The sequence below is a fragment of the Strigops habroptila genome, chromosome 7 (genome assembly GCF_004027225.2).
Source record: "Strigops habroptila isolate Jane chromosome 7, bStrHab1.2.pri, whole genome shotgun sequence".
In the NCBI taxonomy this organism is placed as follows: Eukaryota; Metazoa; Chordata; class Aves; order Psittaciformes; family Psittacidae; genus Strigops; species Strigops habroptila.
The window spans coordinates 57,077,360-57,093,181 of record NC_044283.2 but is presented as its reverse complement, the minus strand read 5'-3'; the positions used below and the strand labels follow the sequence as shown (position 1 = coordinate 57,093,181).

General features: G+C 40.6%; 1 protein-coding gene across 1 annotated transcript in view; it reads right to left on the bottom strand.

The window, feature by feature from the left end:
* The window catches only part of TECRL (trans-2,3-enoyl-CoA reductase like), a 65,210-nt gene that overhangs the window by 24,047 nt on the left and 25,341 nt on the right, over positions 1–15,822 (bottom strand). The window contains exons 3-4 of the mRNA XM_030491943.1: positions 4,668–4,712; positions 3,410–3,513 (exon numbers count right to left, since the gene is read on the bottom strand). Coding sequence (XP_030347803.1) covers positions 3,410–3,513; positions 4,668–4,712 — 149 coding nt within the window. The remainder of the gene's footprint in view (positions 1–3,409; positions 3,514–4,667; positions 4,713–15,822) is intronic.

The following is a 15,822-nucleotide window of genomic DNA, read 5'->3' as shown; positions in this document are numbered from 1 at the left end:
AGACTTGGAGATAAAATATATTTTTCACTGTTCTATGCTGTTTCCTCAGTTCTATTTTGATCCTTCTGGTAGCCTGCCCGGGTAGCAAGTAGACAACAGAAACTGATAAATCAGAAAGTGCAACCGCTGCTCAAACGAGGAAAGCGTTAGTAGAAGTCTGAAATTGATCAGGAAAAATTTTTTTCTTTTTCCTTTGGACTACAGCAGCAGTACACATTCTTAGCAGTAAAAAGCCAGCCATGTTTTCAAAAAGTCACATGCCAGGTTGCAATATGTGAAAAGAATATGTCTCTGTCAAATATGCTTAGGCCCAAAATTGGACAGAGATTAAAAGTAAAACCCATGACTCCAGTGGTGGGAAATTCAAACACTCCTGGGGGTACAGTCTTTACAAAAGGTATATAGAAAAGATCTGTAAACTCAGCTTTCATTAGTATCTCTGCAGCATCATTCAGCAAACCTCAACTCTCCCCTCCAGGTTGGGTGAAGTAATTGGTAAATCTTGTGCAAAAGTAAATTATGTGTTTCAGGTAATATTTGTTTTATAAAAAAGAAGGCAGAGTAGAGAGGAAGTTCTAACAAAATCCATGATGCTAAGAAAACGTTTCTGTTTTGCCCCTGAATTTCTTTTTGGAAATGAGCCATGAGGGTGTCCTTTCTTCTAAAAGAGCCAGATGAGGTTAGATTTATACCCACATCATCCTAGGAAAGGGTCTTCTACTCAAGAGATTGACAAGTAATTGCTCCAGTGGAGGAGAACTGTAAATCCCTCACCCCAGTTTCTCCTCATCCTCTCTCAGAGCAACCCAGCCTCTTTTTGTTGAAATCTGGTCAACCAGTCTCAGAGGTCTTAGCGTTCTTGATCTCAAGTGTGATCTCCAGTGATGTGACAAAGCCGTATAAGACCCACCTCTATGCTTAGTTTTCCTCTAGACAGATCATGCCTAATGCATCAACCTCTGGAGCATTAGCCTATCGCCGTGTCTTTCTATGTGCCTGTTTTTGGAGTTCGGATCTGAATGTGGCCCTTTGTGCCTCAGCTATCATTTTGCTGATGAGATAAGAATATTTTTATTCTGTGCCTCCCTTATTTAAATGTCAACCCTTTAAATCAGAAGAATCCCTCACCATGTGCATGAATCTGATAAAGCATCAAGGGGAATGGAAAAATGGGAGCTCTAAGCACAGTAAAAATGAGAGTAAAACCATACATCCTGTGTACAAATGCATTCTTAATTGCTATTGTTAAAATAAAATGTTCTGTGAACTTTATTGCTATAGACTAACTATCATAAAAATCTCTTGACTTTTTAAATGACATAGCTAGGAAGATTTCTCCCACTGAGAATGAGGATAATTTTGAATACAGAACAGAATAGTATAAGATGAATATTCGGAAACTCATGGAGTCAACTTTCCGTATACACAAATGAAATCATAAAAAAATGCCAACTCCTGCAGTATCAACACATAGTCATAACTGCACTATTTATAATGGGATATTAAGCTTTAGTTATGTTATTGTCTTAGGCTACATAAACCACTAGGAAAGAAGAGAATAAATAAGGTTCTTGCAGATTGCATAATTGTAGAAAACAAGAGGCTGTACTACTCACAATTTTGCTTTGCAAGGAAATTTCATGGTTGAAAGGTGGTGAGATGGGTTGGGGGGGGAAACAAGGCCCCAGCTAGCAATAACCAGTATGGCCCCAGTAGACCATTAATCAGCATGGGAATCACTGGGATAAAGCCTCAGCCTTGGTAAACTCACAGACCTCTACTGAAACGAGCAGGTCACACAGTGTGAACTGCTCTAACTCTACTGAAATAAACTGCTTGTCACTACCTGGGGGTTAGGGTCCTGTTGTTAGAACCAGGAAAGATAGATACAGGTCATGTACTTGTTCACAAGGGCTAAAACTTGCCAAGTTTGTGCTGCTAAGGGCTATCTGCTTCCTGACACGTGAGCTTGAGGAGGTGAGATGGATCTGTGACCTTACAGTGCTGATTCAGAAGCTGACTCTTGCCAAAGTCAAGGGCAGCGCTAGCAGTAACATCCACCTTGAGTCTACTGTTTAACAGAAAAGGAGCTGTAAAAATAGCATGTCCATTCTAAGAATCTTGTAGTAATGTTTCCTAGCCCATAGTGACCTACTGGAGAGAACTGGTAATATCGTCTGCAAGGTGCTTAAAGACCTGACACTCACAAGCTCCACCCGTAAAGGCATAGCTAAGGAAGGGCAGTGGGCCTCGTCGTCCCCGCATGTGAGCAGGGTGGGATCTGTGGGCTGCCTGAGGGAACAATCTAATAATTTGGCTTACAGCCATGATGCCAGTTAGTAAAAACTCACTTGCAAGGATCTAAAGGAATTCCAAGCAGTTGATGGTTTATTTTCCATTGCTATGAATGGCTTTAATGGCTTACATAACCTGTAGTTCTGTCTTACTTATGTTTCTCACTGCAGAAATTGGGAATCTCATTACTCAATATACAGATGTGGGCTGTGTGTTACTCCAACCAATACAGTACATGCACACTACAGCAAAACCTAGGTTAGATTAGTAGTGAGACTACTTTCAGCTCCACCACTTATGCCTGTTGCAGAATGTTGGAAAGGTCTCTTCATCTCCCATTCCTTCACTGGCCTTTCAAACCCTTCTGCTGTCTTGTCTTTGGGCTGTGAAAGATGAATCTTTCATTTCCTCCTTGCACAGATGAGCCTGTAAGGTTAGAGTTCCCCACAACCTTATTTGAGTGGAACATGTTGCCTCTCTCCCACCAGCCTGACCTTCCAACACCTGCTTAACTGTAAAATAACTGAAGTCAAACTGAGAGCAGAACTAAACCAGACAGACATGGTTGCTCATGGCAAATGCTTTTGTTTTACAAAGAGATTCAAAATTTCTGTGACTCCTGAGCCTGGCTGGGCATCTTCTGCCTGGAATCCTTGGCCTCACCACTCTCTCAAAACTATGCTTCAGGTAATCAAACAGTAAGACATTCCCATTCAATAATTTTCCTGCGTTAGTAACAGGGTTACCAGAAATCCGTTTTTTGTTTTTAAAATATTTCCACTTCAAAGCTGAGGAGCCTTGCACCACATTAATGTATTTGGCTACAAGTCCTGCACAGGCATATAAACCCTAGATAAGCTAAAACTACTTTGCATTTTATTTTTTTCTTTCCTCAGCAATATTGCTATGTCCACCTTCTAATTTTTAATTGGATGTCAGAGTTAGCACACTGATAACTTGGCTCACTGTCCATTTAATTCTGGTTTGACTACTGATAAAGTATTTACACCATTTGACATAGGGAAGGACAGGCTGAAGAAGTTGGAGTAATTTGATGCTAAAACACATTACACATTAAGATGTATCATGTTGATTGCTACAAGTACATACTTACTGTGGTCCAACCGACCTGCTGACCCAGGTCTGTAAAATACAGTGTAATGATGGAGGAAACGGCAAGGCTTTGAATGCTAATAGAATCCTTCAAATAGGGCCCATCTATAATGACAAAAAGGAAGGAGGAGATGTCAGGAACAACAGGCATTCTCTCAGAGGCTGAACATAACATATAGGCTGCCCTGTAATGGTCAAGGCGTAGGCCCACCTTGTTTTCTGATTTATTTTAGTGACTTAATACTTATTCTCCAGGTTAGCAACTTGTAACATTTCTATTGGAGTTAGTCTGCTCTCATTTTAACAAAAGCATTAGGCTGACATGACATTTGGCAGCAATGCATAGCAATTGTTATGGTGCTATCTCTGTTAATCTAGGCCATTAGAAACATGCCATGCAATCACACAGACAATTTCATAGAGCACTTTTTGTTCTGTCTTGCAAGACTAATGGGAAAGTCAATGTTATGCAGTGTCTCTCTCAGTGGTATCTTTTGCTGAAGCATTTGCATTCTCAAGCTATTTTACAATAGGTGGCACCATCATGATGAATGCAACTTCTTGGGCAAAAGACCACAATCCATGATTTCTTTTGTAAGCAGACTGACCTAGGCAAACCATGTATATATATCTGAGCATTACATTGCTTTTCACAGTACTCTGAGGCATTTGCTTCCAGTCATGATGGACCCAGAGTGTGCAGGCAAAGACATAAAACAGCAATGCCATTGAGCTGGATATTGGGAACCCCCAACTGACACTTTATGTATTGTGTCTCCCTTTCAACATATGTTTGAAGGCTGTTCAAGTAAGTGAGGGTGCTAAACTCCACCAGGTGCTGAGCCCTCACAGAACAAAAGCCACACAGCCCATGGAAGCTTCACGTCCCACTGCCATGTCCACCAAGAAATAGTGTACTGACAACACTGCCAGTTGCATCTTCTGATGAGGTTGTGAGCAAGTATTAAAAGGGATAATGCAGTGAGTGAGGGAAGTGAGTAAATGGTTGTAAAACTGCCTTGTCTTCATTATTTGATCATATACTATATCCTGAAGCATTTTTACTCAGTGGTTATAAAAACCATCAGATTCCATTATTAATGAGAAAGCTAATAAGTTAATCATTGATATCAATTAATGAAAAAGTGCTAACAATTCACCAAATAACACATAGAGAGAGACCAATACTGTTAGGAGGAGAACTTGTGAGAGGATTAGTAATGCATTAGGTGGCCATATTCAACCATATGAATACTTACTGCGTTCTAGTTGCAGGCCAACACGGGAAGGGTACCACTGGGGACCTGTTAAAATCACAAAGCATGGCTGTTAAATTCATGGAGGAGGGTCTAAATTTCTACTAGCATTCTTTTCAGGTGATTGCTACAAATGTGAGGTTAAAACAAATCCTCTCTTTTAGTCTCAGCTATACAAGGAGAATACAAGAGAGCTAGGAGGAGCACACAATACACTTACTGGAATAGAAAACCCCTCTCCCCACTTGAGTGTTGGAAGGGCCAACCTCAATGCTGAATGCTCCATCAGCACACAAAAAATGGGGATGTGTGCGCACCACTGGGAAGTATAAAGACGACCCTATTTATTAGTGTATTTGCCAAAACTCTGTAATAAATGTGTCAGTCTTAGTAGTACCATCACCACCCCCAGCCATTTCTACCGCATTTTCTTTATTTCCTTTGATACACCTTAGGACAGTTGATAGCCTGAAAGAGATTTGCTTTGTCTTTTCAATTCAAAGTCTGGGTGAAATTGGTCAAAAACAGCCATGGTTTCCTTTAGACCTGTTTTACAATTGTTACTATTCCTGTATATCAGTATTTCTATATCTTAAACAAATGGAAAAAAATTCTTCACAATGATTGTGATCAAACATGGGAACATTTGCCTGAGAAGCTGTGAGATCTACTTCCCTGCAGATAGCCAAGCTTCAGCTGGGGAAGACCCCATGAAATCTTATTGGTCTGGAAAGCTGGCCCTGCTCTGAGCAGGAGCCTGGTCCAGATGAACTCCAGATGTTGCTTCTACCTTAACTGTATTTTGGATGATGAGGAGAGATTGTTGACCCCACCAGCTGCCAGCTGGAGGAGAAAGGGAGCTGTACACAATGTGCACTGCACCCAACGTGCAGTGGCACCCAGCACACTCTCAGAAGCACTTGGTCTCAGTTTTGTAGGCAGAAACAGGTGCTAGATGAACCCATGAACCAGGGCTAATGGCAGGAGGCAAGATATCCATCAAATAAATCACAAACATTTTTTTCCAAGGTATTACAACAATCCATGGCTATTAAGGATAACAAAAGGAAGATAGAGAAAGAGCAGCTGTCTGACTGGTCAAGGAAGATATGATTTGCTCCAGGACAGCAGATATCAATAGTTATTTGGAAGCCTGAAACGCAATGTACTTGTGTTAAATTGGAATCTTCTCCTTAGGTCTCCCCTCCCCATATTACAGTATGTTTCAATAAAAGCCAATTTACCTGATCCTGTGGCAATGTGCTTTTAGGTATGGCTCATAATCTTCACAAGGACAAACAGAGGTTGTGCTTTTCAGCACATCATCACACATTTCCAGTCCTTTAGCCTCAGTACACCATTATGTTCAAGCGTACTCAAAGATTTAGACTGATGGAACTGTGCCTTTGCTGCTGCTTGGCTGCAGTGACCTTCTTATCACACCACTGTGTCTCTCTGGTTTCCAGACCACCCTTTGGGTGCTGTGTGTATTTTGCTGGAGGGACCTGGAATTAGCTGTTGGGATAGTCCTTCCCAGCTCTTGTTATTGGTGGGTGGACACTAGCTAACATCAAATGGAAATAATATGCAAATGGAGTAGGGGACAAAGTCCAAATGCATTTCTTTTTGTAAGCATGTTGAGTTTAGTCTGAACATGAAAGTTTCTCATTTTCAGTCTTTAGGGCAGCAGACTTTAGCAAGGCTCTTCCCAAGTCTTAGCTGTCTGGGTTCCTGCAAAAAATGATGTTGCTTTCTGGAAAGAAATGTGACCTCACTTTATTTCTTGGATCTCGGAGACTCATCAGCCTGATGAGACTTGTTTCATAGAGAGGAAACCCCCCACATTCCTAAGCATCAAAGATTTTCCTGCTCACCACTTGATAACAGTCAGCCAAGGGGACTGTGGCCCCACTTGTCAGCATTTTTCTGCCTTCTATGTGTGACTGAGTGTTTTCCATGCAGATTCTCCAGAGCTCTCACTAGGATAGCTCTGGATTTCCATTTGGCAATGCGGGAAGCCATTCCAGCCTGGAATCTGGTAAAAACATATTCATGTCATTCCTATAGAAAAAGAGCTCTCTTTTAATAGTGAAAAGAAGCTAAGTAACTGATTATCACCTGTATTAATTCTTGCTACTACCTGTCGGAACAAGGGGTTGGTGGCTCTCTTGGATACCTAGAGGCAGCAACTGGCAGATTAGCTTAACCTGCCATTAGCAAGAGTATAGAAGTGCATGTGGAGAGTGCATGCTCCCAGATAGAGTAAACAAGTACTCACTAAAGATAGAGGCACAGATGCAGTTGTGTGCAGCACTCCAAGGCCTGTCTGCACTCGTACACCTGGCAAAGCTCCCCTCACTTCCAATCTAAAGCTGGAGCATTTCTATTTTCCAGATTTTTAATTTTTTTTTTTAGTATGGTTTACTTTCCAGTTTATTCTTATTAACGCTTTCCATTGGTGCTTCCTACAGGCAGTACAAGAGCATGGGTGACTGAAGTTTATCTTGTTGCATCTAAGATCAGGCATGTGTTATTATTTACTTTCTGACATTACGATAGTGCATCAGAGCTCAGCCACATGGTATTAAGTAGATCACAGTCCCTGTATAGTCCTTGTGATCAGCAGAACTGTTCAGTTCCCTTAAGCAGGGTTACAGTTTTGGCTATGTATTTCACACTTCGAAAAAGTTGCAAAAATAACATTTCAGCCCACTTATATCACAGACCAGTTTGGACTTGAAAAAGCAGATATAGACTTGACCATAAAATAATGGTTCAAACAAACATCATGGTTCAAACAACAGCTCTATTTAGCCATTATTATATCCTCTGATATTTAGCCAATATTGTGGGTCCTCCATCACATTTCTTAGGTTTCTGAGTTTGTGTAGAACAGCTTCGGTTCCTTTCTTTGCAGTGTGTTTGGACAGCTATTGAAATGTCATCCTGGTTTTCCATCTCCTATTTGATTATTTCTACCCTCCTGACTTTTCCTTCTCTTGATGTTTGTCTTGGTCTTTTAATACGGTCACCCCTCAACTTCATGCTCATAGGCACCTGAAAGCTTTGCCCATTCCTCACAAATGCCTTGATTTTAAGTGACATCAACATCATTCTTCTTCACTGAGCAACCTGATCTAGTGAAAGATGTCCCTGCCCATGGCAGGGGGGGCAGCCTAGATGATCTTTGAACATCCATTCCAAACCAAACTGTTCTACAATTCTATGGTTCATACTGTTATGGTTCAGACAATGTTTATTCCATGTGTACAGGCTTCGTTAGTCCAGAAGTGTAAGCAATTCATGATAAGTCTTAAACCTTTTACCTTATTCCACCTTCTCTGTCAGAAATCTGTTCCAACTTTGTGGAAAAACTCCATGCATTTACTTCAAAAATCTTAAAATACTTTAATGCTATTACCTTTAAAGCATTGTAATTTTTCAACACAGGAGAGTATTTTCTTGGAAAGTGACTCAATATTCACTTTTAATAATCTGTTTTAAAAAATGGACATGAGGAAAAGTAGTTGATTTTGCATGGGTCATTTGTTGTATCTGCCACTATTTAAAACAAAAATTAAAACATAAGCAAACTGACAGGATATATAAAAACTGACAGCCACCTTTAATTTGACCATACTCAAGTATGAAATCATCTATTGATACTGGATATAAAAAGGAGATGCAGTGCTATTAAATAACCATACAAATGCTTGCTACAATGACAGTCTCAGTCCTGTGCCCAGCTGCCAATACCACTATGCAAAGACGCACAAAACCCCAAGTTCTATTGGTCTCACTGCTCACACAGTTTGTTTTTTCACTGCATTTATACAAGAATTTCAATAAATGAATAGGCTGTCGATCACAGGACCTGAGGGCAGTTTTAAAAGCCCATATTCAGTTCTAAAGTATCCAAAGGTACTGTCTATCCGCATGATTCAAACTGAGCTTCATGTGTGCTCCACTACTTAAATATCACAAGAGGTTTTGAAAAGTTAACAACTAAGGAATCTAAATACTAGATACCTTCCAATAGTTATGAAATTGAAGGAATTTGATAATTTCTGAAACTTATCAAGTTTCAGAAAGAGCCTTCCATAAAAATTCTTTAGTGTACTGCTTGTTCTGTGGCAAATTACACAAATGCCTATTTGTCACAAAGTATTTATGAAGTTACTTGAACCTGTATGACAGCAAAGGTATAACATGATGAAGACCTTTCTTGCTGGGAAATTCAGTGTGTTCCTTAGAACATGACCCTGCAAAAGCTATTCTGCTGGGGAGTAAGGAGCATAAGAATTGCAAAACAGAGTTGACAGACACAATTTGGAGATAATTAGCAGATTGACTTTCCATGATCAGCTAATTTTGCTATCAGTGAAATTGTTTGCTTCTCGTTGTAGTTCAGCACCCACGCATCTGTAATGACAAACAGCCTTAAGTAATTACAAGCAATACCCTCTGTGATATGAATAGGATCATATGAACAACGAAATAACTATAATCAATCAGCAGTAGCAAGTTTAAATTTGTTTTCAAGTTTAAATTGTAAACTTTCTTTTTTTTTAGTTTTAAAATTTAAATTTGCAGAAATATGGACAATCCTGGGGACCACTGCGGCACCAGTACTCCTTATATCTTCACAAAATGTTACACACTAGCTGAGAAACATAACAGCATTTGGTTCTGTGAACTGAGCACGGCTGAAATGCATTCCAACACTTTAATCAGACGTTAGTTTTGTTATCTATGTAGCATTAAGAAGAGGTTGCTGGGAAAGATTCACGTATCAGTATGTGTGGGGATCGTGTCTTTGGACAGAAAAGCCTCTGAGAAAATGGGGATAGAGATATTGCCATGCTTATAGTTGTAGCCCTGCTGGACTGAAGTTTGCATACCCTTGCTTCACTGAGCTGACTACAGGAAAGTGGGATGCTGAAATGGCTTGAAGCTGTTGCTTTCTGCTTTTATTTGGAAGAAAAGGCTGTGAGATTTATTGTGCTATCATTTCACTTAAGTGATTCCTGAGCATGATGGCAGTAAACAAAGCACACTTAAGAAACCACAGTAAAACTAAGTTGGGCCATAAGACGAAGAGGGAAAGTATCTGAAGCTATTACTTACTATTTTTGCCTTCACTGCAATAAATGACAGCCGCTGAATACTGCAATCTGAACAGCTGGCCCACTTGAAAAATTGCAGCAGTAAGCCTGGGGCAAGCAAGGCCCCGCTTGAAAGGCCCTTTTTGGCCACAGACCTAGAGATGTTTTGCTGCTTTGACCCACTAAATGCCAGCACAATCACCTGGGTCTCTTTTTTCACAGCTGTAGTGCTGAGACACCGGCTCTAGCCAGGCCTCCTTCAGCTACTGCCCAGCTGTACTGGCCTGGCACCATACTGAGCTCCTGAGCCCAGGTGTGCTTGCAGGTCCACCAACTGTGTGCTGCTTCCAGCTCTTGCTAAGCCTTTAGGGCACAGGGCTGGCCTTCGGAAGTGTCATGGTTTAAAGCCAGCTGGCAACTAAGGACCATGCAGCCACTTGCTCACTTCCTTCCGCTTCTCCCACTTTGCCAGGAAGGATAGGGGAGAGGAGAAGAATTTGGAAGAATGTAAAACCCACAGGTTGAGATAAGAACAGTTTAATAATTGAAATTAAGTAAAATATAGTGATAGTAGAAATAATACCAACGATAACCATACTGATAATAATAATAATAGGCAGCTACAAAAAAAGAGAAATGAGAATTCAGAAAACCCAAGCGATGCACGATGCAATTGCTCACCACCTGCTGACCGATACTCAGCCCAACCCAAGCAGTCCCTTCCGGGTAACTCCCCCAGTTTATATACTGGGCATGATGTGCTGTGGTATGGAATACACCTTTGGCTAGTTTGGGTCAGGAGTCCTGTCTCTGCTCCCTCCTGGCTTTCTGTGCCCCTCCCCCCTGGCAAAGAATGAAAGATTGAAAAGTCCTTGATCACGGTAAGCATTACTTAGCAACAACTAAAACATCAACGTGTTATCAGTATTGTTCTCAGACTAAAGCTAACACTCAGCACTGTGCCAGCTACTGGGAAGAAAATAACTCTATTCCAGCTAAATCCAGGACAGGCAGGTACTTGCTGGATCCAGGATCATTTAGCTAGACTGTTTTTTGGGTTTTTTTGTAGATGGACCTATGATGTGCTATAGTTAACATATATTAATTTATATTTAATGTATATTAATTAAGAATATTTAAAGAACTGTAGGAAGGTCTTGAACTAGATTCATGTTTTTATCAGAAGCCAGTGGAAGGAGCAGATCCAGTGTGCCCTGTTCAGTAAAATCTCATCAGGGTACAGAAATGGATGATGTTTTAAATGTCTCCATACCCAGGGATAAATCCATTTTCTTTGTCAGCTTTTTTTCTCTGAGCATTTTCTCTGATTTGTTTAATGTGTAAGGTTTCCAGGGAAGACCTCTGGCCACGTGTTTTACAAAGGCACCTTGACCTCCAGTTGCTATGGGGACAAAAATAACTACTTTCTTAATGTCACGTGGAATTTGAAAAAGGAGCTATTTGATCATAAGCATCCATTTCTTTCTTCTGGGTTTTGTAATACACGTATGCATCTAGCTACAACCATACTGCTTGCACCAGGAGAGCAAGCAGTGAGTTGGCTGAACAGATGTCTCCAGGTATTGGCTAAGACCAGCAATGCTAAGGACAGGGTCTGGCCAAGGTGCAGACCAGCATACACTTCCCTCAGACTGCTAAGCTAGTAAGCCTCAGCCTGACAAAGTGTCTGGCTAAATGCTTCCTTTTTAGCTGTTTATTTGATTGTTCCCATTGACCTTAAATGCTTAAAATCTGGAAGCATCCATTTTTCCTCCATAAAGTCAGGTACTGTCACCCTGGCATCTCCACTGAAGCACCACAAAAGCCTGATCCAGAAGGTTTTTCAGAGCATAACTATCATCTCTATAGCAAAGAGTATTATATTGCATATAGTGCTTCCAGTCATTTATCTTAAAAAGTATCAGAATTTTTATTTTCTTGCCCAGGATCTGGCAAAAAGGATAGCCCTGTCCATAAGTTAGTTCCTGGGAGCAGTTAATCTGCTGTGACTGTGCCCAGATGTGGAATTCAGGCTTGTGAGACAATGCTCTGCACCTTCAGTCACAAATTCACCTGATTACATTTTCATTGGAAAAAACTTCTATAAATGCCTGAATAACTTGAAGAATAGAATACTACTTCCCCTCCCCCCCAGCCTTTTTTTTTCCCCCCATGTAAAAGAAAATATATCAGATTTTAGCTATATTCTGATTGGACAATAATGGAAAAGTTTCTTAAGAGTCAGCAGTTTTTTTCCTAATGAAGATCAATTTTTATTAGTGGTAAACAGAATATTATTTGTCATTTAGAGGTCAATTTGTGTCACTACCAGATTAAGTTTTCAATTTTCCTTCTGAAACAGCTTGACACTGAAAGCAACTGTGGAAATTCAGACAAGCAAAAAGCATCAGAAACTAAAAGCAAGCAAGAATGCAACATTTAGATCTGTATTTTATTATTTTTACTATATTGTTTATCCTTCCTACTTCCAAGGAAAAAAAAAAGGGGGGGGGGGGGGGAGAGAAAAAGAAAAATCCAGCCATGTGCATTTCAATTTTCTTTGTAGCCTGCTGCAGAAAGTATAATTAATTTTAATCTTTCTATGTGGATTTGCATTTAAATGAATGTGCGTGGGCAAAGGAAGGGAAGGCAAAGGGAATGAGGCTCACCTTTCATTTCATTAGTAACAACCACAGAGCAGGATACAGAAAAACAAGAAAACAGATATTCCAACAAGCCTGGAGCTTGAGGCATCATTCCCATAAGGGACTGCCCTTAATCAGCGCAAGAAGGTGAGAAGGTGCTGAGGGCATCAGGTGCTGCAGGGCACAGCAGCCGGCCTGGCTCCCCACAGCTTGGGCTGCGTGCTGTCTTTCCTGCCTTTGCGACACACAGAGTAGTGCATTGTCGCTGCGGGGCGGGGGGATGGTGGTCAGGTTGGTCAGTGAAGCCGGACTCTGTGTAATGGGTTTGGCTATTCTTTTCACCAGGGACTCCCAGGGAGGACTGTGTCCTGTGATCCGTGCACTAAAATAGCACGGAGTCTGCTTTGTATTTGTAGACAGTTGTGTTTGGGCTCTGAAATGCCAACCCCAATTAAGAGAGGTGTGTGTAATTTATGCTGAATGAGGATTTGTATTCTGGGAGTTATCTTTGTCTTTGATTCTCCTGCATCTACAAGTTTGGAAAGGGTAACAAATATAACTGTTGAGGGGGTTGTGAGAACTCGAGAAGGATTCTCTTCCTAAATGTGAAGTCTGTCAGTGAAACCTTCATACAAAGAATGACCCAAACACAAGAAACTGCATGTTAAGGAGCATACATTTGCCAAACTAAATATGTGTTTCGGGGACTAAAAATATCCTTCCTTCTCTTATCTGGCTTTCCATATTCTATCATGGGATTTTTAAAAATGCAATTTAATGTTTGGTGGTTTATGAAATCAGTTGCTGTCTATCCTGAATCTTTAACTGTTCAAATACCTTTAATGGTGTGGCAGTACCTAACCCAGCCAAGGGATTCGGAGGCAGCAAAGCAGAACATTTAAACACAAGTATCTGACCATCGTCATGGTCTCAGAAAACACAAGTAGTAAGATGTAAAGGCCGGTTTTAAAATGTTGCTTCTTTCAAAACTTTAGCTCATGCTCAGCCTGTGCCAGGTTCTGAAAGAACAAACAGTGCTGTGCCTTGCAGTGTTACAGATAGGCTGTGTTTCAGGACACTGATAACACAGGTCATTGCTTTCTCACTTCAGAAAGCTCTAGTTTAGATACTGCCACAGTCAGCACAGCTGCTGGGCACATTTAGGTAGCAGCACGAGGGGCAGAGCAGAGAACTGGCAAGGTCACTGTTATACCCTGCTCTGTCTTCGGGCTAGGGGCTCTGCTGGTTTACGTTCCAGCATCAGAAAGTACCCAGTGCTCCAACAATCTGAGCTGATACAGCAAAGATGGCTCAAAAGCTCATTTGTGCCTCCATCACAGGAGTACTGGGCAGAGGAGAGTCCTACCACAGGTTCTAGCTGTGTTTCATTAAAAGAGTTCCTTAGTCAATTAGCTAATAAAACATGCTAATGAAGCATGATTTTCTTTTAGTATTTGACTGTCCAGGGGACAGCAATCTCTCCAGCCTCTAATCTAATCAGGATGCATTCTCTCACTAACCCCAATAGCAATGTGGATTTTCTATCTAATGGCCATACCAGTGCCACCAACAGTTAACTGAACACATTTGAACTGACATGATTTCTGCCTTAGTGCAAATTAACTTTTCATAGATTCATTGGTAAATTCACCACATTGAAAATTAATCCCCAGTAATAACAGGTCTAAACTGTAGTTTCCCCACAAGCAACAAAGAAAAGGCAGCACAGATCTGCCCTGATTTGGCAGCAGGTCAAACATGAGAGCCAGAGGCTTACTCATGTTCCCATGTCCTTCCTGGGAGAAATTATTTGGGCTGGTTTAATTCTCCCATCCCACCACCTTACTTAGGTTGAGCAAAGGCTTCAGGGTCTCAGAAACACTGCCACAGGGTTTGAGAAACTGCTTTTCCCATCTCAGCTCTGACAAATAATTTTCCCTAAATAAACAGCAAACCTGGTTGATTCTAGGTCACCTCCTGTGCATGCTGTGAATGATGCTCTGGACCACATGGAGAGCACAGGACACACCATCCCAAGCTCTCCCAGTAGGAGATGAACCCAGGAAGGCTGTCTGCGCATCATCCATGAGGCAGCCATGTAGAAAGAAGTGTAACATGCTTAAAACTTCTTTTCCACACTTACAGGGACATGGCCGATGAGGGACTTGATTATGGTGACAGCGATAGGTGAATATGTTCATTCTTGTACTTGAAGGATGAGATTTCATCCCAATCTATATGGCAAACACTTAATGGCCTTTGAACACTTCTACTGCTTTTCCTCTGTAAATGTTATAGCCACAACTCATCTAGACTGTTTGTGAACAAAAACTTGCACTCTAATGGTAGAATATAAAAAAATACTGCCTTCCCTTTAGTATGTATTTAAACCAGAGCAATATATGTTGAACGAAGCAAATAAATCACTGGCATAACCTTCTCTTTGTTCTACTTCTGTGCCATTCAGTAACAATTTTTGGAGCTGGCCTGCTTATTTGCAGGCAGAAGTAGTTGAAAGTTGCCACAAATATTTTTGATGCTGTAGAAACATGGCTTTTGTTTCAGAATTCAGAGTTGTTTATGGAGAATGTGAGATTATATATTTCAAACATAGAAAAAAACCCTAGTATTGTGATTCACGACTGGCTTATTGGTTCTTTTCCAGCCTCTGATTTTCCATGTACAGTTCTCTTTTTACTTTTTCTATCTCCAGATTTTCTTTCTAACCACATTTATGAAATAATTTAGATTATAAACTTTCTTTTCTTTGAAGTTTTGGTAACTTCTGGTTGCCAGGCTATGAAGTTATGTTTGCCTGCCTAAAGAAGAAAATCGAGTCTTGTTAACTGACGCTAGGCATGACTTAGCTTTCTGAGCTGGAAATCTTGATTGGAAAACATTGTACCTTCTATATTCATTTTGACAGGAAATCAAAAGTATGAGCCATATTACCCAAAAAACCAAGTCAGAATATAAATGTGCATTAAACAGAATAGTGTCTAGATTGCAGCCTTAAATCTACATCCGATATATGCCATCACAAAAGCAATAATAAAAGAGGTGAAGGAAAAGTTAAGACTTCCCGAGGTGTATGCTAAATAATTAAAAAGTTTATCTATAACCAAAATGGAGCAAAGTATTTATAGAAATGGCCACCTTTCCCCTGGGCTCCAATACCTGTACCTTTATGTGGTAAATCTTGTTCAGATGACACAGGAAATGTGGCTATAGATTGCCACATTCAAAACTTGCCTTATATCAAGGCATATAGCCGGTAGTGATTCCAATGTGTTTGGACTTACACAGTTACTTGGTTTGAAATTGAAGTTTTATGGCAGATCTTCAAAACCTCAGTGTTTTTTGTGTTTTTTCGAAGAGATCAGAAATGTTCCTTCAACCAAGGAGCTG